The sequence below is a fragment of the Crotalus tigris genome, unplaced genomic scaffold, assembly GCF_016545835.1.
Source record: "Crotalus tigris isolate CLP2741 ecotype Arizona unplaced genomic scaffold, ASM1654583v1 scf7180000024464.508515016:1373766, whole genome shotgun sequence".
In the NCBI taxonomy this organism is placed as follows: domain Eukaryota; kingdom Metazoa; phylum Chordata; class Lepidosauria; order Squamata; family Viperidae; genus Crotalus; species Crotalus tigris.
In genome coordinates, this window is record NW_024100635.1 from 700,312 (window position 1) to 725,203 (window position 24,892).

At 44.7% G+C, this 24,892-nt stretch overlaps 1 protein-coding gene across 1 annotated transcript in view; it reads right to left on the reverse strand.

The window, feature by feature from the left end:
* LOC120303353 overlaps positions 1-24,892 on the reverse strand; it is a 134,562-nt gene that overhangs the window by 12,768 nt on the left and 96,902 nt on the right. Inside the window, 1 exon segment of the mRNA XM_039332818.1 lies at positions 19,219-20,394. Within this exon segment, the coding sequence (XP_039188752.1) occupies positions 19,219-20,394 (1,176 nt within the window).

Here is a 24,892-nt window from a genome sequence, read left to right on the forward strand (position 1 = left end):
ACGAGCGTGAAGAGGACCCCTGAGTGATCGCGGCAACTCTCCTGTTTGATCCAAGGCAGCTCTTCTAACTGACGGGGAAAAGATTGGCCATTTATGGCTCATCACTAAGCTGTTACCAGCCGAGGCCAAAATTACAAACAAGCACTTTGAAAGCAACGCAGAGGAATTTGGTGAGATTCTACCTTCTCTTTACACCAAGTAACTCTACTCTTAAAAGCTTTTTTAAATTCTTCCCCCCACCCCCAAAAATGCAGTGTTTGACTACCTGAGAAAACAAAGCATTGAAAAGAATAACTAAATATAATTGGATTTACATTATTTTTTTAATCTGGGGACCCAAAAAGTTCCTATTCTTACTGGGACCTGCTATCTTATTTACTTGTAAAAAAGAAGAAAAAAAGAACAACTTAAATTGGATAAAAACCTAGCCCGGGATTTAAAAGACTTTAAATGCTACTGGGGATATCTGCTGGCGAAGCTTGGTACAGCAATCTATTATTTTTATTATTCTTGACAAGTTACTTGCTCACAGCCCAGATCTGACCTTGGCACTATCTAAGAGAGATTATAAGCTGAAAGAGAGGCTGGACAGTGAAATAGGTTTTTAGGAACTGTGGAGGTGAACACTTACTGACTCTTGTTTAATAAATAGCCTTCACTAAAGGACCATCTATAACTATGTCATAAATGGAGGAAAACCAGCAACATATGTTGCTTGATTACAAACTTATACTTGAAAAAAATCTTGAAGCCACCGAGATAATCAAATTTAAACTGAAAGACCAAGGTACCAGCTTAAATCTACAAAGCGAAACCCTGACTGCAACTAAAGAATCTACAACCCAAAAGATAACAGAAGCAGAAGAAAGTAATATCAAGACGGAGGGCTTTGAAGATCAACAAATACAGCTTACTGAAAACTTAGACAATCAAATAACAACTACAAAATTGGACATGACTTTCTACTTAAACCAGAAGAAACCTGAGGAAGAAGAAGACCAGACTGAATTGAAGACAACTATACTAGAGCAAATATGGGGATCTGAGCCACTAGGGTGACAGCTTAATGATTATCAATGGACCAATCCCTCCAGAAAATTGACAACTAGATGGTCTCCTTTAATTCAAGTAACATGTACATGAATGAAGAGAGTTCTATCTGATGATCTGAAAGCATTGGTATGGAAGCCTGGTTGGCATAAAAAGAAAGCTAGAGTTAGGTTTAAAAAAAATGGGATCGTTTGATTTATTAGAGAGGATCCTAAAGTCTTAACTAATGGGCTGAAGGGAGATTTTAAGATGAGGGGAAATTTGATTATTAGAATTAAAAATTACTGGAAAATAATAAAAAATAAGGGAATAATTGATGTAATATTGAGGACTTAGACTTAAAAGGGAAATAAAAAATGAAAACTATCAGGAAATAATTTTGAATTATTGCTTAGCCCAGACAATATACTGTAGATGATGGACTTGGGATAACAAAGGATACTCCAATATTAAGAGGTGATGTACTAGGATGAGAAATAGAAAATGTTTGTGAATTAAAATAAGAATATATTTAAGTAAGTAATATATGTATTTTGGATATTATAACTTTTATGTAGTGAGACAAAGGAAATTTGGGTTACCCGAAACTTAAATACTATGGATATTAAAGGTTAAATTGGAGTAGTATAATTAAAAACTAAAAACTAGGTAAAACTTAAAAACAGGACATGGATAAGCAAAAATGTATTGATAAATGTGATAATGAAGTTTTAACTGACTTTAATACAATTAGAAATTTATTAGCTTAAATATGATATAGCAAATGTTAAGGGAAACAGAGAAGAAATATTTGATGATGTAACCTGAGATATGTACTAAAGATTTTGTTATTGAATTATTGACCAACCCAATCTCCATGTTGCTTTCCAAATACTTAAATGTAAAACTGGAAAACCAATAAAATATTATAAGAAAAATATATTCTATATCAATTTTTAAAAAGTACAATTTTAATACCACAGGTTCCTATTTAAATGTAAGCTTAAATATAACTAACATAGCCAGGTAACCTCTAAACAGATGACATTTATTGCAGAATGGATTTTGAGGTCTGGAAATCTTTGATTGTAGGGAGGAAAGTGTACAACAAAGGTCAGAAAACTTGAGTGGGTTGTGTCAAATGCTAAGAATGTGTTGAAGATTCCCATTCAGTGGCTGTCATTATGGAGTTTCATATGTACTAAACATCTGTCATAGAAGCTGCGGAGAATCATAAAATACCCATTTGTATAAATAAAGTGATAAGACTGAAAAGAATTTTATTAGCCTAAATATGATACAGTAAATGTTAAGGGAAATAGAGAATGAATTTTTGATGATGTAACCTGAGATATGTACTTTTGTTATTGTACTATTGACTATTCAATCCCCAGGCTGTTTTCCAAATACTTAAATGTAAAACTGGAAAACCAATAAAAACTTGTTATAAAAAAATATTTAATGTGGTATTTTGAGATTTGTATTAAAGATATCTGTATGTCACTGAATTATCAGTTAACCCAGCCGCCACATTGCTTTTCAAATACTTAAATGTAAAATTAGAAAATCAATAAAACCTTTTTCCAAATAAAAAATTCAATGGAGAAAAAAAATTAGGTTTTACTCTTAGGCAAGAAAAAGCAAATGTCAAGGTACAGAAGAGGTGGAACATGGCTCAATAGCAGTAACTGCGAGAGGGATCTTTGTTATATATTTTATGTTATATGTTATGAACATATCACAAATATAAGTTATGATTATAGAGGGCCTGCAATGCAAGCATAGTTAGCCTTTTCGTGAGATCTAATTGGGGAAACTCACGTTGCTGGAATGTGTGTACTACCGATAAGGAAACACTCTGGGTGCCTGTATGAACGATCTATTGTTCGTGATACCAGGTAGAACATTAGTGAGCATAAGGAGTGTAGGATGTTGCATTTTTTTATGGAGTCTTGGACCAAAGCATGAGGATGTAAAGTTCCTGGCATGGCTGGGGTTGATTGCCATACACATGGATTCTGAATAAACAAGTTGGGTATAAAGAGAAGACTGGAATGAACCAGACCCCAAATTTCAAGACACCTTAGATGGAGCAGGGGACACCCTGAATCTGCTTCCCAGCCCACTCTAACATAGCCTGATCACCTGTGTTGAGAGGATATGTGAGTATTGTGTGAATGAGTAGCGTAGTTGGGCAGCAATACTTACAGCAACTTGAGTAGCCTTGTTGGGCATAGTAACCTGAATAGCTTGTTGGGAATAACTTACTGTAGTAAAATAACTTTAAAATTAGACAAATATATGTATAAACATAAAGGAACTAATTAAGCATGCATGCCTTGCTTTTTGTCCAAATAACACGAGAATAAAAGAACTACTGGAAAACTTCACTTGAGTGGCCTGAACTCAATTTTATGACATCTTGAAGTTTTAGTGGACAAGCACTTAGATACGAGCCAACACCGTGATGCAGTGGCCAAAACAGCCAATGCAATCCGAGGCTGCCTAAACAGAGATTGAAGATCAGGTGAAGTGTTAGCACCAATTTATACTGCTATGGTAAGACCATGCTGGGAATACTGCATCCAGTTTTGGTCACCACAATATATAAAAAGTGTTGAGATTCTATAAAGAGCAAAGAGAAAGCAGTAAGGATGGTTATGGGGCTGGAGGCTAAAACATATAAAGAATAGCTGCAGGAACTGGATATGTCTAGTTTACTGAAAGGAAGGACTAGGGGTGACATGTTCCAATGCTTGCGGGGGCAAGAAGAGGGGGTCAACTTATTTTCCAAACCATCAGAAGGAAAGATAAGCAGTGGATGGAAAATAATCAAGGAGAGAAGTAAACTAGAACTAAGGAAAAAAATTCCTGACCCTGAGAACAATTAACCAATGGAACGGTTTGCCTTCAGAAGTTGTGGACGCTCCATCAGTGGTGGCTTTTGAAGAGACGGGACAGCCATTTGTCTGAAATGGTACAGGGTCTCCTGCTTGAGCAGGGGGTTGGAATAGGAGACCTCTAAGGTTCCTTCCAACTCTGTTACAAACCTCCAGTGACGGAGCACCCACAACCTCTGGAGGAAACCATTCCTAAAGAATCAACCTTCATTTGAAAGAGACTTTTTAAATCTTCCCACCAGCACAAAATTGCAGCCCCCAGTTTAACAGCGTGCAGCACCAGTGGACTTAAAAGTTGGGGAGGGAAAGGATTTGCAGCAGCAGCTGACATGCTTCAGCCGAATTGCTTCTCTGCTTCCACGCAGTGGAGGAAACCAAACAGCCCGATTCGCTCCCGGCCTCTCCTCCGAGCTCTCTTCAACTCACCTCCCAGCTGATCCTTCGATCCTTGGAAGAGCACAAAAGCTTCTCTGCACACCATCCTCCTCCCAAGAGAGATCCAGGAGAGAAAGTTCCTTTGCACTTCTCATCCTTTCTAGCAGTGCAGTACTCTATGATTTTAACTCCTTTAAATTCAACCACAGAGGCTGCCTGCTGAATTGCAGTATCCGCTTTCTAGACACAGATGTTGCCAAGCTCTATCAGAACAGAGCTAGAAGGGACCTTGAAGGTCTTCTAGTCCAACCCCCTGCTCAGGCAAGAGGCTCTATACCAGTGGTTCTCAACCTTCCTAATGCTGCGATCCTTTAATACAGTTCCTCATGTTGTGGTGACCCCCAACCCTCCATCCAGCTGGCCAGGGGGGTATCAAAAACTTGACCAAAAAAAAAAGAGGAAAAAATGGGAAAGTATAGGTAGTCCTTGACTTACAACAATTTGCTTAGTGACTATTTGAAGTTACAACAGCACTGAAAAAGTGAATTATGATTTTTCAAACTTATGATTGTTGCAGCAATCCCAGGGTATGTGATTTACATTCGGATGTTTGACAAGTGATTCATACTTATGATGTTCACAGTGTCCCAGGGTCACGTGATCAATGGCCAGGGGGCGTGGCCAGCTGATCACTCAGGTTGCAGAGTGCCTGTGGGGGGGAATCTGTGGGTCTCTGGGATGGGACTGGGGGGGGTGCCTGCCTTCCGTCCCTCCCTTCTCCCCCCTTGTCCCTTTCTTCCTTCTTTTCTTCCTTTCCTTCATCTTCCTTAGTCTCTTCCTCCTTCCCTCCCTCTTTCCCATTGTCCTTCCTTCTTTCCTTCCTTTCCTTCACCTCCTTCTTAGTCTCTTCCTTCCTTCCTTCTCTCCCATTGTCCCTTCCTTCCTTCTTTTCTTCCATTCCTTCATCTTCCTTAGTCTCTTCCTCCTTCCCTCCCTTTCCCATTGTCCCTTCCTTCCTTCCTTTCCTTCACCTCCTTTAGTCTCTCCCTTCTTCCTTCACTCTCCCCTTGTCCCTTCCTTCTTTCCTTCCTTTCCTTCACCTTCTTAGTCTCTTCCTACTTCCCTCCCTCTCTCATTGTCCCTTCCTTCCTTCTTTCCTTCCTTTCCTTCACCTCCCTTAGTCTCTTCCTCCTTCCCTCCCTCTCTCATTGTCCTTCCTTCCTTCCTTCCTTCCTTCCTTCCTTCCTTCCTTCCTTCCTTCCTTCCTTCCTTCCTTCCTTCCCTCTTTGTCCCTTCCTTCCTTCCCTCCCTTCCATTGTTCCTTCCTTCCTTCCCTCTCTTATTGTCCCTTACTTCCCTCCCTCTTCGTCCCTTCCTTCCTCCCCCCCTCCATGCCCAGGAAGGGACAAGGGGAGGGGGACAGGTTGCCAGCGTGGCTGGTGGCTTTGCTGCCGGTGGCCATGGCGACATGCCAAACCTGCCTGTGCACAGGCAGAGGCAGAGGAGAATTCCACCCAGCTCACTTGCTCAGCTTCCCCAGAAAACATGCCGCTTGCTAAGTTAGCAGAAGCCCCAGGATCAGCGTCAAGCTACAGCTGATTCGCGCTTCTGCTAAATTAGCAATGTTTTCCAGCAAAGCTCGAGCAGGTTTGCTGGGCAGGAGCCAAGGAGAGCTGCTACAGCTGATCTGCTTCTGGGCTGCTCTGCAGAAGCGTGGATCAGCTGTAGAGGCTCGCCCTGATCCTGGACAAGAGGGAAGGACGGAAGGGACAAGGGGAAAGAGGGAGGGAAGGAGGGACAAAGAGGGAGGCAAAAGGAAGGAAGGAAGGAACAATGGGAGAGGGAGGGAAGGAGGAAGAGACCAAGAGGGAGGGAAGGAAAGGAAGATCCAGCCAGCAGAGGCTTGGCAGCCCGGCTGCCGAGGAACAGAAGACCACAAAGCCAAGAAGAAGGTGATGATTTCCTCCCAAATGGGGCTCCTTTTCTCCATCCCTTCCTTGGGTTTGTGGAGAATTTCTTGTCACCAACACTGACAGGTGCTCCTTCGAGCCTGCCGTGAGCTTTCTCGCCCCCTTTGCTTCTCCCCCCCACTTTCGTGGGGATTGTGGCGCCGTTGGGAAGCCAATCATGCTTTGAAGTTAGGAGAGGAGGAGTCACTTGCTCCTTCCCTCCCTCTCTCCCTGTCGAGCCCTGACGGGCTCGACATGGAGGAGGAGTTGAGGACGGGCGGAGTAGCAAAGGAGACCGGTGGCCGTTTCCAGACGCCCCGGCTGACAAGCGCAAGTTCGGGGGTTGCCAGCTGACCGACGCAGGAGCTGGGTGCTGGGCGGCCTCCCCTTTGCTGACCTGCGTGCACAAGAAGTCAATCTGGTTGCTGCACAATGAGTCTCTGGGGAGGGTGGGGCCTTGCTCTGCACCTGCGCTCTTCATGCGCCCCTGCAGTGCACATTTGGTAGAGTTCGTGCAGACTGCCGCCAAGCACCATATTTTCCACAAACAAGTGAGATGGAGCGGAGGGGGGGGAAGGGAGGCACTTCCGCGGGGGGAGAGAAGGCAGTTGACAAGCCCTGCCTAAGACCATCGGAAATATGTGTTTTCCGATTGTCTTAGGTGACCCCTGTGAAAGGCCCGTGCAACCCCCCAAAAGGGTCACAACCCACAGGTTGAGAACCGCTGCCCTATACCATTTCAGACAGGTACCTAAGGCGTTTGCAATATATTGTCATTTATTGCATGCTATTAAATAGTCTTTGACTTTAAGCAACCGACCTTTGCAGGATCCGATTCATAGGGGTGGTCACACACTCGACCTTGTGTTTCTCTTGGGGCAATAGAGACATGATCTGGAATTAAGGGGAATAGAGATCTCGCCCTTGTCATGGACAGATCATTTCCTATTGAGGCTGGACTTCCGCCCCAGGCGCCTAATGGACCCAGATCGGTTCCAGGAGGAACTTGGGGAAATACCTGACTCCCTTGTCCACAAATCGTCCGGGTCCGTGGTTGCGGCCTGGAATGAGGCGGCGTCCGGGGCCCTGGATCGAATTGTGCCTTTGCGACCTCTCTGTGGTGGTGGTCCCCGGAGGGCGCCTTGGTTTACTGAGGAGCTCCGGGAGATGAAGCGCCACAAGAGACGTCTAGAGCGACGTTGGAGGGCCAGTAACTCTGAATCTGACCAATCATTATTAAGAGCCTATCTTAGGACTTATTTAGTGGCGATAAGGGCGGCAAAGCATGTTCACTTTTCCGCACTTATTGTGTCCGCAGAATCTCACCCGGCCGCCTTGTTTAGGGTGACCCGCTCCCTTCTTAAAGTGGAGGAGGCGGAGGAACCCTTGCAGGGGAGAGCTGAGGAGTTTGTTCAGTTTCTTTTGGACAAAATCGCTCAGATTCAGAGAGACCTGGACTCCGACTGGGCAGTGCCAGCCGAGTTGCCGGGGGCTGGTCTTAGTCATGTTATCTGGAGCGAGTTTGAGCCTGTGACCCCTGATGAAGTGGACAAGGCCATGAATGCCGCCACCTGTTTATTGGACCCGTGCCCCTCCTGGCTGCTTCCTGCCAGTAGGGAGGTGACACGAGGCTGGCTCCAGGCAATAATCAACACCTCCTTGATGGAGGGGTCTTTCCTGCAACCTTTAAAGGAAGCGGTGGTGAGGCCCCTCCTCAAGAAGCCTTCCCTGGACCCAGCTGTTTTGAAGAACTTTCGTCCTGTCTCCAACCTCCCCTTTGTGGGGAAGGTTGTAGAGAAGGTGGTGGCATCCCAACTCTTGCGATACTTGGATGAAACTAATTATCTGGACTCTTTTCAATATGGTTTCAGGCCCGGCTACAGCACTGCTTTGGTCGCACTGACCGATGACCTCTGGCGAGCCCGGGATAGGGCTTCAATACCATCGACCATGGTATCCTTCTGCGTCGTCTCGGAGAGGTGGGGGTGGGCGGCACCGTATTGCAGTGGTTCTCCTCCTACCTCTCTGACAGGTCGCAGTCGGTGTTGGCGGGTGGACAGAGATCGACCCCTAGGCGCCTCGATCATGGGGTGCCTCAGGGCTCGGTCCTGTCCCCCCTCCTTTTTAACATCTACATGAAACCGCTGGGTGAGATCGTTCAGCGACACGGGGTGAGGTATCATCAGTACGCGGATGATACCCAATTATATATCTCCACCCCGTGTCCTTTCAGTGAAGCAGTCAATGTGATGTGCCGGTGCCTGGAAGATGTGAGGGTCTGGATGGAGGTGAACAGGCTTAGACTCAACCCTAACAAGACCGAGTGGCTCTGGGTCTTGCCTCCCAAAGGTCAACTGGATGGTCAATCATTAGTCCTGGGGGGGGGCAAATTTACCACCCTCAGTGCAGGCACGCAACTTGGGTGTCCTCCTGGACTCACAGCTAAATTTGGAACAACATCTATCGTCTGTGGCCAGGGGGATCTTTACCCAGGTTCGCCTGGTGCACCAGTTGCGGCCTTATTTGGACCGGGAGGCTTTACTCACGGTCACTCATGCCCTTGTCACCTCAAGACTGGATTACTATAACGCGGTCTACATGGGGCTACCCTTGAAGAGTGTTCGGAGGCTGCAGTTGGTTCAGAATGCAGCCGCGAGAGTGATTGTGGGCGCGCCAAGGTATGCCCACGTGTCACCTATACTCCGCAAGCTGCACTGGCTTCCTGTGGGTCTCCGGACGCAATTCAAGGTGTTGGTTATCACCTTTAAAGCCCTTCATGGCATAGGGCCAGGTTACTTACAGGACCGCATACTGCCGCACAGTTCCCAGAGACCGGTGAGGTCCCATAGATTGGGCCTCCTTCTGGTCCCGTCGGCCAGACAATGTCGGCTGGCGGGCCCTAGGGGAAGGGCCTTTTCTGTGGTGGCTCCGACCTGGTGGAATCAATTTCCCCCCGAGGTTCGAACTACTCCCACCCTGCCGGCCTGTAAGAAAGCCGTTAAAACTCTCCTGTTCCGGCAGGCCTGGGGCTGATGTCCCCGCAGGGGGGGGATATGATCAGACACGCTGTATGATTGTATTATTTTATTGTTTTATTGTTAGATGATTGTTTTAATTTTGTACGCCGCCCTGAGTCCTTTGGGATTGGGCGGCATATAAATAAAATTAAATAAATAAATAAACAAATAAATAAATAAATAAGTTTGCTGGGCAGGAGCCAAGGAGAGCTGCTACAGCTGATCTGCTTCTGGGCTGCTCTGCAGAAGAGCCGATCAGCTGTAGAGGCTCGCCCCGATCCTGGACAAGAGGGAAGGAAGGAAGGAAGGATGGAAGGGACAAGGGGAAAAAGGGAGGGAAGGAGGGACAAAGAGGGAGGCGAAGGAAAGGAAGGAAGGAAGGAAAGGACAATGGGAGAGGGAGGGAAGGAGGAAGAGACCAAGAGAGACGGAAGGAAAGGAAGTTCCAGCCAGCAGAGGCTTGGCAGCCCGGCTGCCGAGGAACAAAAGAGCGCAAAGCCAAGAAGAAGGTAGTGGTTTCCTCCCAAAGGGGGCTTCTTTCGCCATCTCTTCCCTGGGTTTGTGGGGAATTTCTCATCACCAACACTGACAGGTGCTCCTTCAAGCCTGCCGTGAACTTTCTCGCCCCCTTTGCTTCTCCCCCCCCCCGCTGTTGTGAGGATTGTGGCACCCTTGGGAAGCCAATTGTGCTTTGAAGTTTTCGAGAGAACTAGGAGTCTCTTCCTCCTTCCCTCCCTCTCTCCCTGTCAAGCCCCGGCGGGCTCGACATGAATGGGTGGAGGAGTCGTCGAGGATGGGCGGGGTGGAAAAGGAGACTGGCAGCCGTCACCAGACCTCCCAGCTGACAAGCGCAAGTTCGAGGGTTGCCAGCTGACAGGCATAGGAGCTGGGTGCTGGGCGGCCTTTCTTTTGCTGACCTGTGTGCATGAGAAGGAGCGTTGGCTTACCTGAACGCCTTTTCTCAGCATGATGAAGAAGAATCCACCAATGGGTTATCTTAGTCCTACTGCCCAATCAGACCAAGTTGTCAAGTTGTCATGCCTCCTCATTATCTGGGGACCTCCCAGTTTTCATCGACGGGTGAAGCCATTGCCAACAGTATGACGTGATGACTCTCAAGCAGGTGGTAACGACAACTAACAGAACAACCATCCCACCTGGACCTGACTGACTTCTACTTAGGGAGTGCATGGATTCTTCTTCATCATGCTGAGAAAAGGCGTTCAGGTAAGCCAACGCTCCTTCTCCAGCATGATTAAGAAGAATCCACCAATCGGACGTACCAAAGCTTCTCGAGTCCCTAAGGGTGGGAGTCAGTAGGGGCCGGGCCCCCAGATGGTGTGACTACTTGTTGTAGGATACGTCTACCAAAGGCGGCCTCAGCTGAAGCAAACTTGTCTAAACGGTAATGTCTAATGAATGGTGATGACGACGACCATGTCGCCGCCCTGCATATGTCCTCAATGGACGCCTGTGTTGCCCACGCCGCAGTTGTAGCAGCACTGCGGGTAGAGTGAGCCGTCACATGAGGAGGAACTGGTAAGGCCAGGGAAACATAATCGCTTGAAATACAGGCCCTTATCCACCTCCCTATGGTGGAAGCTGGAACCTTTTGCCCCATAGACGAAGGCTGAAAGGACACCAATAGAGTTTCTGACTTACAGAAGGGCTTAGTGCGCTTGATATAACATCGCAAGGCCCTCCTTACGTCCAAAGTGTGCCAGCGTTGTTCCAATTCATGTGACGGGTGAGGGCAAAAATTTGGAAGGATAACCTCCTGTGCTCTATGGAAAACCGTGTTAACCTTTGGAATAAATGAAGGGTCAAGCCTGAGAACTACCCTATCCTCGTGGAATGTGCATAGGTCTTTTCTAACCGACAAGGCCGCTAACTCTGAAATGCGCCTGGCCGAGGTAATGGCAATGAGAAAGGAGACCTTGAATGACAAATGTCGTAATGAGCACATTTTGAGTGGTTCAAAAGGAGAAAATGTTAGAGCTTGAAGCACTCGGGGTGTCAAGACTGCTAACATCGGATGTTCTCGCTTGCCATATATGAAGAAGCAAACCTGTTTTATTTAGCCCGTATAGCATTTCTAGAGTTAAGGCAGATAGCAGTAGTTTAAGGGGTGGGAAAGTATGCAAATTAACCATAACAATGTCTGGGCACAGTGTGGCCAAGGTCAGCTCAGCTGCAACGGGAGGGGCACCTCACGCTTCACATTAATTGGAGAATGTGATTGATGACTGTAAAATGAAGGAGTGAGTTATGCTTTGTTACAGATGCTTGGGGGAGGGAGGATTCAGTTTCTGGCTTAACTTTGTTAGTGCCGAAGCTATGCAGAATAATAAAAGATTCTTTTAGAGGAAAAAGCCTCAAAATTGTTTGAAAATCTGCTTTCTTTCGGAACCATGTCACGGGGTAGGTTCCAGGAGGGATACCTGTGAATAACAGACGGTCTGGTATTCGAGACCCCTTTAAGAAAAGCCCGAATGGCTGGATGTCTTGATAAGGAGCTCGAGGAGTCTCATGACAAAATTGAGGACAGGGCTGCTAACTGTCTGCGCAAAATGTTGGGTGCCAACCCCTTGTTGATGCCCTCCATTAAATATTCCAGGACCCTGGGAATTGTCACCTGTGATAGACTTACGTGTTTCTTATCACACCATTGACCGAAATGCTTCCACGTATGGTCATAAAGCCGGTTCGTTGCTGGTCTCCTGGCCGCCTGTATCATAGCAATCACCTCCGCTGAGTAAGATTCCCTGGTTAGGGCGCGGCGTTCAAGTGCCAGGCGGTCAGTTGAAGCCATTGTGGATCTGGATGTTGTAGATCTCCCTGTATCAGCCTTATTTGGCTGTCGGGAATCCTCCATGGAGCTGAAAATGAAAGACTCACCAGATCCGCGAACCATGGTCTCCTGGGCCAGTAAGGGGCGATGAAGATCACCTCCGCTTGTTCCTCCAGGAGCTTCCTGATTGCTGTAGGAAGTAGAGGCAATGGGGGGAAGGCATACAATAGGCCTTGTGGCCACCTGCTGCGAAGCGCATCCGTTCCCTCTGCTCCCCGAGAAGGGAACCGGGAAAGGAATCTGGAAAGCCGAGCGTTCTCCGGGGTGGCAAACAGGTCCATGATTGGACTGCCGAATTTGGCTGATATCTCCCTGAAGATATCTGGATGAAGCATCCACTCCGAATGATCTATTGTCGACCTGCTGAGGAAATCTGCCTGTCGATTTGCCTCCCCTGAAATGTGTTCGGCTCTGATGGAGAGCAGGTGTTTCTCTGCCCAAGTGCCCAATGCTCGGGCTTCTGTCATGAGGGATTTCGACCGTGTGCCCCCCTGCCAGTGCACGTGGGCCTTTGCAGCCACGTTGTCTGTTTGAATCAGTACATGCTGGCCCCTGACTTCTGTGTGGAATTTTTGAAGAGCTAGATAAATCGCTCTGAGCTCCAACCAATTTATGTTGTGTTTGAGATCTGCTTGCGACCAGCGACCCTGAGCTATCCGGGATTGGAGGTGAGCCCCCCAGCCGAAGAGACTGGCGTCCGTGGTCACCTGAAGGCGGTTGGGTTCTTTGAACAGGGTCCCTTTGCTGACGGCCGATGAAGTCCACCAGCCTAGGGAAAACCATACTTGACGGGGAACCCGAACCCGTCTGTTGGACGTACTGGTATGCTGTCTTTGGTATGGGAGAAGAAACCACTGAAGCTCCCGGGTATGTAGCCGAGCTCACGGCACGATTGCTATACATGAGATCTGTTTGCCCAGGAGCTGAGAAAGCGTGGCTAATGCCACGGTTCTGTCCCTGCGTACCTTGCGAGCCAAGTCCCTGATGCTCCTGCGTCTCTCCTCTGACAGGTACACATGACATGATTCCGTGTCTATTACTGCTCCCAGGTGAAGCAGACGGGTAGATGGATTCATCTGGCTCTTTTTGAAGTTGATCAGGAAGCCGTGGGCCTGAAGAGTCTGTATAGTGAGGGTCAAATCCGAATGGGCGGCTGAGACTGACGGGGACTGGATCAGGATATCGTCCAGGTAGCACTGGACCCTGACTGGGACCAGCCGCAAGTGAGCCACCAACACTGCCAGGATTTTGGTGAAGACCCTGGGGGCTGAAGAGAGGCCGAAATGAAGCGCTCTGTACTGAAAATGGCGGTTGAGATAGCAGAATCTTAAGTACTTGCGATGAGCTGGGAGAATAGGGATGTGGAGATATGCCTCCTTCAGATCTATGGATGTTAATAAATCTCCCTGCCTGATACTGGTTAGGATGGAGTGCAATGTTTGCATTTTGAACCGTTTGTAATGAAGGTGAAGATTCAATCCCTTGAGATCGAGGATTGCCCTCCATCCCCCCGAAGACTTTGGGACTACAAACAGGATTGAGTAATATCCCTGCCCTGCCTGGCTTGGGGGAACCTCCTCTATCGCCTTGATGGCTAGAAGATGCTGTATAGCGTCCTACATGAGTCCCCTCTTTACTGGGTTTCTCATGGCTGGGCAAGACACAAAGTGATTGAAAGGAATGGATTTGAACTCCAGGGACAGGCCTTCCCTTATGATACGCAACACCCAGGAGTCTGTGGTCATGTTTTCCCACTGGCGAGTAAAGTGAGTGAGCCTGCCGCCAATGGGGGGATTTCCCTCCGAGTCATTTGCCTCGGCGGAAGGACCGACCCCCTCGGCCATGAAAGGAATTTTTGGGTTGTGGCTGGTACCTGGACCTGTCTCTATAACCTGTCCTGTCCAGTGAACGCTCCTGTTTGGGAGCGACCGGTCGGTATGGTTGTGCCGACTCTGTTGCTGTCCCTGCCCGAAAGGGCTGTCGGCGACTGTAAGGGGTGAACCGTCTTGTGGACCTCCTTGCTACGTGGGAGATCACCTTTTGCTTCTGTTTATTTTCAACTAAGTACGATGTTAGTGCATCCCCAAATAATTTGCCACCTTTGAAAGGGGCTGTGGCCACGTGCCACTTATGCTTACTTTTGGCCCTCCAATTTTTTAGCCACAGGAGTTTCCTAGCTACCACGTTGGAAGCCATAGCCCGGGCTGAATGTTTGGCTGAATACAGAGAGGCATCGGCCATATATTCGGATGTGGCAAGTATTTTTGTTAGATCCTGATGCATTCTAGTTTCCTCAAGTGGGATTCTATCCTGCAGCTGACGCAGCCAGGTGATAGAGATTCTTGCAAAGAAGGAAGTGGCCGTCGCTGCCTTCACAGCCCAGGCAGATGCCAAGTGCGCTTTGCGTAAGGCCATTTCAGATTTTTTATCCTCTGCATTAAGGGCATCGGATACATCAGCTGGAAGGCTGGCAGTGGAGAAAAGCGGTGCCAACGATTCATCCACTTTTGGGACCTCTAGTAGGTCTCCGAATGCCTTAGGCGTGTCTACCATTTTGCGCTCAGACGCGCTTTGAGATGGCTGGGCTGCTGGTGATTCCCACTGATCCTGCACATTTTGGAAGAACAGCTGTGGACAAGGGATATGGAGGTGCGTGTCTACAGGCACAGCAAACAAAGGATTGGTTTCCTGATCGGAGGAAGGCTGAGGGGTTGGTACCGACTGAGGGGAAAGCTTACTTGCCTCGCACGCTCTGCGTAACAAAGCTGGAAATAGCGAAGCATTAAAAAGCTCCGCCATGGGTTGGGATTCGTAAGATGGTTCCTCACAATCCGACCAACCATCCTTGCCTCCCCCGTAATCTGAAACATCCGGGTCCGAATCAGGGGATTGAGAGGGAGAGACCATACCTGACTGATCCAGTGGAGGCCTCACGGCAGTTGTTGGTGCCGAAGAAGAGGATGGTCCTGGAACGGAGGGGGCTTGTTGATGACTCGCTGATGCCATAGCTTGGCACACTGCCTGTGATATCCACATTTGGAGCTGGTCGGAGACGGACTGCTCTAGCGGAAGCCTTAACCCCGCAGCAGGTAGTGTGCTGGCAGCAGTGGGTGATGCAGATGAACCTGGCAAGGCAAAGTTCTCCCCAAACACGGGTGGGCCTACCTGACCAAGAGTCCGAGTTGGGACCTGTTGATACCCCGTCTCCGGCGACCATACTCTGGATGTGGATGGTTGAGGCTCTCCCCTGTCGGGTGGTACGGAGGTTGGCAATGTGAGACCTCCTTCAGCAGACAAGCGTTGGGCCCGGGAGAATTGCTTCTCCAGAGCTCTGTGGGTGCGTTCAGCCAGTTTGTCGCTCGCCGTGCCAGCTTTCCTGCCGTGCTTAGACTTGGATCTCGCCTTACCTGATGGAGGCTCGGGTGTCGGCTCAGTTGAGGCGGGAATGACGTCCATGTCCAAGGAACGTGGCTCAGAAGGGTCTGCCATTTCCATCGAAATCAACCCAAGGTTGCCTTTGGCCTGATTCGTTCTGCAAGGGACGTCAGACGCCCCCGCGGGGGACTGACCTACGTGGATTGGGTGGAGAAGAATCACACGTGTCCCACAGTAGTGGCGATGGTCAGGATGCTGGAACAGCCACCAGATGCAGAAGGGCAGACAGGCAATATGGCGACCAGGCTGAAGACCCAGAGCTGCTGTTGGTACCACACTCTTGCTCACAGGTGCATGGATCAGGAGATGGCTGAAACTGAGACTCAGAAGAAGGAGCCAGCAATTTTGTTAATCAATCTAGTTTAATACAATTAACATTTGTAGTTCACCCCCGTTATTGCATTCAATTTAGATTTATTTATTTATTTATTTTATTTTATTTTTTATTCATTTTATTTATTTATGTATTATTTATTTATTTTATTATTATTATTTTTAATTCAAAATGGCGACTGCCAGGGGGAATGAGCCTCCAAATGGTGGGCTCTGTCAACGTTCCCTTGGAGGGAATACCAGGAGGGAGGGGGGTAAAGGAGGGGTGTGTGTCAGGGATTAATGCTGCAGTGCAAGGGGCCAGTGACTGCCACAAATGAGGCTAATTGGAATCTGCTTTGGCCCGAGAAGCAGGGGTTTGTGCCTAACAGCCGTTAGGTGCAAAAAAGCTTTATTGCTGCCGCACGAGGCCCCTAATGCTTCCACAGTGGCTTTAGGTGATTGTAAGGCCACCGTTGGGCTTTCCTTTGTTGCAGCAGTAAAAAGGTGTTTAGAAGTGAGATTAGGCCTTTTGAAATTCAAATGGCTGCTGCTAAGAGTCCCTAGCCGAGCCCGGCTAGGGAGAAGCCACGAGGCTGCAAAACTGAAAGCAGCAAGGAAAGGAACCAACTGAGATCTTTTTTTTTTTTTAACAACACCTTTGAAATGGGTATAGGTTAAACCTCCCCCCCCACACTATGTAGGGTGAGGTTTGTTTGCTGATTCAGCAGGATACTGAATCTGGGGAAGTGAAAAACCCACCCCCCCTTTCCTTAGAAAGTTTTAACCTAACCCTGAGGAGGGGAATGCAGCAAATCCTTACAGAGGGGAAAACAAAACTCTCAACTAAGCTGTTAAACTCTTTTAAAGAATCCACCAATGAGTAAATTTTCTATCAGACCTGCTCCAACGTAGAGAGAGTCAAGAAATCACGTCTGTAATGGGCGAAGACCAAGAAGAAAACTGGGAGGTCCCCAGATAATGAGGAGGCGTGACAACTTGACAACTTGGTCTGATTGGGCAATAGGACTAAGATAACCCATTGGTGGATTCTTCTTAATCATGCTGAGAAGAAATCAATCCGGTTGCTGCACAATGAGTCTCTGGGGAAGGCGGGGCCTTGCTCTGCGCCTGCGCTCTTCATGCGTCCCTGCAGGGCACATTTGGTAGAGTTTGTGCAGACTGCTGCCAAGCAGCATATTTTCCACAAACAAGTGAGGTGGAGCGGAGGGGGGGGAGGGAGGCACTGCCACGGGGGGGGGAAGAGAAGGCAGTTGACAAGCCCTGCCTAAGACCATCGGAAATGTGTGTTTTCCTATGGTCTTAGGTGATCCCTGTGAAAGGCTCGTGCAACCCCTCCCACAAGGATCACGACCCATAGGTTGAGAACCGCTGCCCTATACCATTTCAGATAGGTACCTAAGGCGTTTGCAAGATATTTTCACTTATTGCATGCTATCAAATAGTCTTTGACTTTAAGCAACCGACCTTTGCAACTGAATCAAGTGAAATAATAAACTGCGATGCGACTTAGCTTGTGATCAGCCATATGGTGAACCCTAAAAATTCATGACCTTTTTACAGAATTACAGAATAATAAGTTTCTTTAAACTCACATATTTTATTGATGTTTTTAATCATAAATCACTTAGCAGTTGGTAAACAGTGTGTTTGCTGGGTTTCCATTTGTAAAGAAAAATCATTAATTGGTTTCTATAATCCTTAATCCACATAGTACATTTAGTTGATTTCCCCTTTTCCCCAAAATGTCTTCTTTGAGAACCTTGAATTGATACAGTTCTTACTATTTTGATAAGTAACAGTTACATATATGATTTCCCCCCAATATTCTTAGAAATAATGATCACATCAATATAATATTTCTTTTCTATCTAATCATCTTATATCCTGTTACAGTCCTTATTTAAATTTGTTTCTCCCATAAAGTTCAAAGTATTCTTGCTCGTTAAGATCTTCTCAACAGTTAATTACATTTAAAGATTTAAATCCATTTTTCCCACATAAACCATCTCCATAATTTTATGTTTCTTAAAGAATAGGTAAAAACATTAAACAAAAGGAAAAGAGAGTAAGAGTAAAGAAACATAAAAAGTAAAATACTACTTAAAATATATATTCCTCCTAAGCTAATATATATTCATTCCCCAAATTTCTTATTTTTTTTAACCATAATTAAAAATATATTTAATTTTTAAATATTCCATTTAATGTGTCTAGTCATCTGATCCTTTAACTCTTATTCAAACATTTTTTCTTTTTTATACATTATAATTTCCCTAAATTCAAACCCATTTAATTATCTAAAACATTTCCTTCATCTAAGCCATTTCAACAGTATTATGTTACTTATATCAGGAAATAAAATAAAAAGGGGGTGAAAGCATACAGTATTATTTAAGGAATTCATCCCTCTTAGAATGACATATGTGTTCAAAATCTTTTCTACTTCTTTAATCATATTCAAACAAATGTTTCTTTTTAAAATATTCTCTCTGGAAGATCCCATCATCTATTTTCTTAATTTTCACTTTAATCTTTTTCCTTTGACCAGTATGTTTCTTGATCAATGTATTTTGCTGAATCAAAAAGTTTTCCCATATATTCATGACTGTTGCTGTAGGTATAAGAAGTAAATCAAATAAAGTGTCTTTATATGAGGCTTTTGCCTTTCTATGTTTCTTGAAAATCTTTTTCTTCTTCTCTGCTTCTCTTATCACTTCCTTTCTCTCTGATGTTTTCAACATCTCTACATTCCATTTTGTCCAATCTGGTTTTTTGTCCTCAGATTTATTTTGTAGTCTTAAGGGATGAGTTGTTTTTTTCCATTTCTTGTCAATTTTTTCCCACTAGGATTAAATCATGTTTTCTTGCCTTGTTAAGTTCCATCTTTGAGTCTCTATTTTCAATTTTATATCCACTTATTTGTTTTGTCTGCTCCTTCTCTGTTGTTTTTTCCTGGAAGTTTTTTTGTTGTAGAGTTAACTTAGAAATAGATAAATTTATATTTTCAATTTGATTTTGGATTTCGTTGTGATTTGAATTCATTGTTGTTTGAATTAATTGCAATATATATCTCCTTCTGAGAGGTATTTATGTTTTCTTGATGTGTTCTATATACATTTCTCTGAAATCCAGAAGTGCATCAGAATGTAAGTACCAAAACCCCTTTTTCCCTTTTACCCCTTTCCTTTTTCTCACTTTTGGGTTCTGCCATTCAATGGGGGGGGGGAGGGGACCTATGGATGTCTTGCCATGTATTTCCTTTGGTTTTTTTCTTTACTCTTTGAAATATCTCTCGCTTGGAGTGAGAATGGAATGTGTATTGAAACATTTTTAACAATCAGGACATTCAAATGGTTTCTCTCCAGTGTGAGTCCTCTGGTGTTTTACCAGGTTGGAATTGTTACTGAAACCTTTACCACAATCAGGACATTCAAAGGGTTTCTCTCCTGTGTGAATCCTCTGGTGTGTTACCAGGGTGGAATTTAAACTGAAACCTTTGCCACAATCAGGACATTCAAAGGGTTTCTCTGCTGTGTGAGTCCTCTGGTGTGTTACCAGGGTGGAATTCTGACTGAAACCTTTACCACAATAAGAACATTCAAATGGTTTCTCTCCTGTGTGAATCCTCTGGTGTTTTACCAGGGTGGAATTGTCACTGAAACCTTTACCACAATCAGGACATTCAAAGGGTTTCTCTCCTGTGTGAATCCTCTGGTGTCTTACCAGGGTGGAATTGTCACTGAAACCTTTACCACAATCAGGACATTCAAAGGGTTTCTCTCCTGTGTGAGTGCTCTGGTGTGTTACCAGGGTGGAATTCTGACTGAAACCTTTACCACAATCAGGACATTCAAAGGGTTTCTCTCCTGTGTGAGTCCTCTGGTGTGTTACCAGGGTGGAATTGTCACTGAAACCTTTACCACAATAAGGACATTCAAAGAGTTTCTCTCCTGTGTGAGTCCTCTGGTGTCTCACCAGGCTGGAATTGGTACTGAAACCTTTACCACAATCAGGACATTCAAAGGGTTTCTCTCCTGTGTGAATCCTCTGGTGTGTTACCAGGCTGGAATTGTCACTGAAATCTTTACCACAATCAGGACATTCAAAGGGTTTCTCTCCTGTGTGAATCCTCTGGTGTGTTACCAGGTTGTAATTGTCACGGAAGCCTTTACCACAATAAGGACATTCAAAGGGTTTCTCGCCTGTGTGAGTCCTCTGGTGTCTCACCAGGGTGGAATTTAAACTGAAACCTTTACCACAATCAGGACATTCAAAGGGTTTCTCTGCTGTGTGAGTCCTCTGGTGTGTTACCAGGGTGGAATTCTGACTGAAACCTTTACCACAATAAGAACATTCAAATGGTTTCTCTCCTGTGTGAATCCTCTGGTGTCTTACCAGGGTGGAATTGTCACTGAAACCTTTACCACAATCAGGACATTCAAAGGGTTTCTCTCCTGTGTGAGTCCTCTGGTGTGTTACCAGGGTGGAATTGTCTCTGAAACCTTTACCACAATAAGGACATTCAAAGAGTTTCTCTCCTGTGTGAGTCCTCTGGTGTCTCACCAGGCTGGAATTGGTACTGAAACCTTTACCACAATCAGGACATTCAAAGGGTTTCTCTCCTGTGTGAGTCCTCTGGTGTGTTACCAGGCTGGAATTGTCACTGAAACCTTTACCACAATAAGGACATTCAAAGAGTTTCTCTCCTGTGTGAGTCCTCTGCTGTCTCATGACGTGGGAATTTTAAATGAAACTTTCACATTATCCAGGCACTCATATGTGGGGTCAGTCCTCTGATGTCTCACCACATTGCCATGCTCAATAGAGCATTTACCACATTTGGAGAAATTTTATGGCTTCTCTCCTGTATAGGTCCTCTCATGCGTAATCAGCTGTGATTTGCAAGTTGTATCTTTCCCACAATAAGCACATCTATGCAGCTTTTCCACCACTTATATCCTTGAGGATGTCAAAAACATGTGTGATCCCTTTTTTAATATATTTTTTTTTAAATTAAAGCTGTTTTTTTCCTCCCAGAGCACGGCTTGCATCACTGTCTGCCCTAGGTGGCTCTCCAAGTGACTTTTTCCTATCCAGTGACGTCCAGATATTTCCCTCTTTTACTGAATAAAGAATAATCTCCCTTGACTTTTCATGTAATGCATCCTTGAGTTCCATATGCTCTACTTATTCCAGGTTGAAATCTTTCTTAATTTTCTCTCTTTTGTCTATCAGCTGCTGGAGAAGGAGAATGGTGTGGCTTTCTGAAGGAAATGCAAAATATTTATTATTCTTATTCTCAGTTGTCCAGAGTGCTCTTATTGCCATCCTCTTTGCCTATAGCATTTAAAGAAAAGTGCAATGTTAATTGTTTATAAAATTGATGTATAAAATATGAAAAAAAGAAAAAACTGTACATTAAAATAAAAAGCAAACATATCACAATGTTAGAATAACCTCTTACATGAATCATGATTCATTTGACACATGGAAGACTACTAAGGTCCAAGTTCAAATACAATTGTCAATTGTGCCTCCCGCTCGATCCACAGGTGAGGAACGCAGAGCAATGGGAGGCACAGAGGAGGTCAGCAGCAGCCCCACCCATCCTCAAAATGAACAACTGGGGAAGGATAATTTAACCAGATGCTGAGTGAAGATGTGTTTGTTGGGAACACCTGCTTTTTTTGATGTGTACCTTCCCAGCTTTGCCAGATCCCATCGCTTGAACTTTGGACTGTGTTTTTCAACTCAGAACATCAGATGTTTCTTGCAGACTTTGGATTTGACTTAATCACCATCAGATGGATTTGTAATTGGCTGACAAACCGCACCTAATGGTTAGTCTTTAATGGAACTACATCTATATGGAGCACTATAAACAGTGGGGTACCCCAAGGCTCTATCTTAGGTCCACTATTCTTCAATATTTTCATAAACAATTTAGATGAAGGAATAGAAGGGGAACTTATTAAATTTGGAGATGACACTAAGCTGGCAGAAATAGCCAACACCCAGAAGACAAGCTCAAAATACAGAAGAATCTTGATATATTTGAACTCTGGGACCCTATCTAAAAAATTAAAATTCAATGGAGAAACGGACTTCCAGTTTGCCGACGCGGCTGCTGCGGACGTTTTGAAGGCGAGCTCACCTTGCATGTCCAATTTCTCATTGCTGGGGGACTCTGGAAAGGGTCGAATGTCACCCTGTAGGGGCGACCAGCAAGGAGGAGATTCTTGCTGGATCACGGGAGAATAGTATCTCTTCCCCTTGATCCGGGGGGGAAACCAGCGGATGAAAGACCGGGCACAGCAATATGGCTCATCACTAGGCTGCAGACAGCTGAAGTCACACTTATCACCAGGCTCCTACAAAGCAGTGCGGAAAAGACTGGGTGAGATCTGAACCTCTCTTCAATCCTAATTATTTTTTCCACCTGCATAAGCTGCCCAAAGTATTTTCCCCCCTGTAGCGAGGGAAGGGAGACTTTATCCTACTCTCTAATAGCGGCGACTAACTATCCGGAGGAGTTTTCAAACATTAAAAGAAAAACCTGATTTTAACTGGACTTTTACCTTTCTAAAGCTTGAGGACTAAAAGATTCCTTATTTTTATTGAAGATTTGGGGCTTTCTCTACAAAAAAGTAGTAAAATCGCGAAAAGGATTATAAAATTTGGACTAAATAAAAAAAAGAGAAAAACAAATCCTAAATGGTATGGGTGACACCTTGCAGCTAAACCTGATCTTACAATCTGTTATTGCCTAACAGAGACTTGGCTTGCAGCCCAGACGATAAATAAGACTTCTGTAACCTTGGTAGATATCAGCTGTGAGAAGCCCAGCTGTGCTTCATACTCTGTGAAAAAATTACTCTTATTTTTTTATTGTAAAGCTTTTAATTTAATACACTATTAAGAAAATATGGCTGAAGATCACGAACAGATTCTTTTTATGATGAAACCAATTCTTAAAACTCTTATTACAACTACTGATGAAATAAGAGGCTACAAAGAACAAGATGTCAACCTAGATATACAAATGCAAACCTTCACTACAACTAAAGAACCAAGTACACAGAATATAACAGAAGAAGTGGAACAATGAAATACTATTACAGAAGATTTAAATGATCAACAAATTGAGTTAGCGGAAAACCGAGAAAAGAGACTCACAATATTGAAAATGGACAAGACGTTCTAACAAATCAGAAGAAGTCTGAGGACGAAGAAGAACAATAGACTGAAGAGAAGATAAATATTTCAGAACAACTACGTTGAGACGGAAAAAGAGAGAGACGATGTGTTAGCACTTCCCAAAAAATGGCGATTGGATGCCATCTTTTATTTCAAATAATACGTATAATAACAGAGGGAGATCCATTTGATGATTTAAAAGCACAGAGATGGAAGGCGAGTTGGCAGAGAAAGAAAGCTAGAATAAGGCTGAAGAAAATTGGTATTTTGACTTATCAGTGAAGATTAAAAGAGAATATACTCAAATAGATAAGATGCATACTTTGAATACTAAACTTTATTATGAACTGAGATAAGAAAATTTCGATTATTTAAAGTATAAATATTAAAAGTTAAAACTGAATATTGATCTGTCTACAAAGAATTTTACTTAGCTGATATAATAAGAATTGTATCAGTCTGACTTCTGGTTTTGATCATGGCACAGGCGGATATGCAGGGCGATTGTTCTCATGCTGTCTGGTTTTTACCACCGGGAGACCCTGAAAAGGATCAAAAGTCGCCCTGGAGGGGCGACAAGCGTGAAGAGGCAACCCTCCTGTTTGATCCAAGGCATCTCTTCTAACTGACGGGGAAAAGATTGGCCATTTATGGCTCATCACTAAGCCATTACCAGCCGAGGTTAAAATTACAAACAAGCACTTTGAAAGTAACACAGAGGAATTTGGTGAGATTCTACCTTCTCTTTACCCCAAGTAACTCTCCTATTAAAACTTTTTGAAATTCTTCCCCCCACACTCTAAAATGGCAGTGTTTGACTACCTGAGAAAATCTGGGGATCCAAAAAGTTCCTATTCTTACTGGGACCTGCTATTTTATTTCCTTGTAAAAAAGAAGAAAAAAAGAAGAACTTAAATTGGATAAAAACCTAGCCCGGGATTTAAAAGACTTTAAATGCTACTGGGGATATCTGCTGGCGAAGCTTGGTACAGCAATCTATTATTTTTATTATTCTTGACAAGTTACTTGCTCACAGCCCAGATCTGACCTTGGCACTATCTAAGAGAGATTATAAGCTGAAAGAGAGGCTGGACAGTGAAATAGTTTTTTAGGAACTGTGGAGGTGAACATTTACAGACTCTTGTTTAATAAATAGCCTTCACTAAAGGACCATCTATAACTATGTCAGAAATGGAGGACAACCAGCAACATATGTTGCTTGATTACAAACTTATACTTGAAAAAAATCTTGAAGCCACCGAGATAATCAAATTTAAACTGAAAGACCAAGGCACCAGCTTAAATCTACAAAGCGAAACCCTGACTGCAACTAAAGAATCTACAACCCAAAAGACAACAGAAGCAGAAGAAAGTAATATCAAGACGGAGGGCTTTGAAGATCAACAAATACAGCTTACTGAAAACTTAGACAATGAAATAATAACTACAAAATTGGACATGACTTTCTACTTAAACCAGAAGAAACCTGAGGAAGAAGAAGACCAGATTGAATTGAAGACAACTATACTAGAGCAAATATGGGGATCTGAGCCACTAGGGTGACAGCTTAATGATTATCAATGGACCAATCCCTCCAGAAAATTGACAACTAGATGGTCTCCTTTAATTCAAGTAACATGTACATGAATGAAGAGAGTTCTATCTGATGATCTAAAAGCATTGGTATGGAAGCCTGGTTGGCATAAAAAGAAAGCTAGAGTTAGGTTTAAAAAAAATGGGGTCATTTGATCTATTAGAGAGGATCCTAAAGTCTTAACTAATGGGCTGAAGGGAGATTTTAAG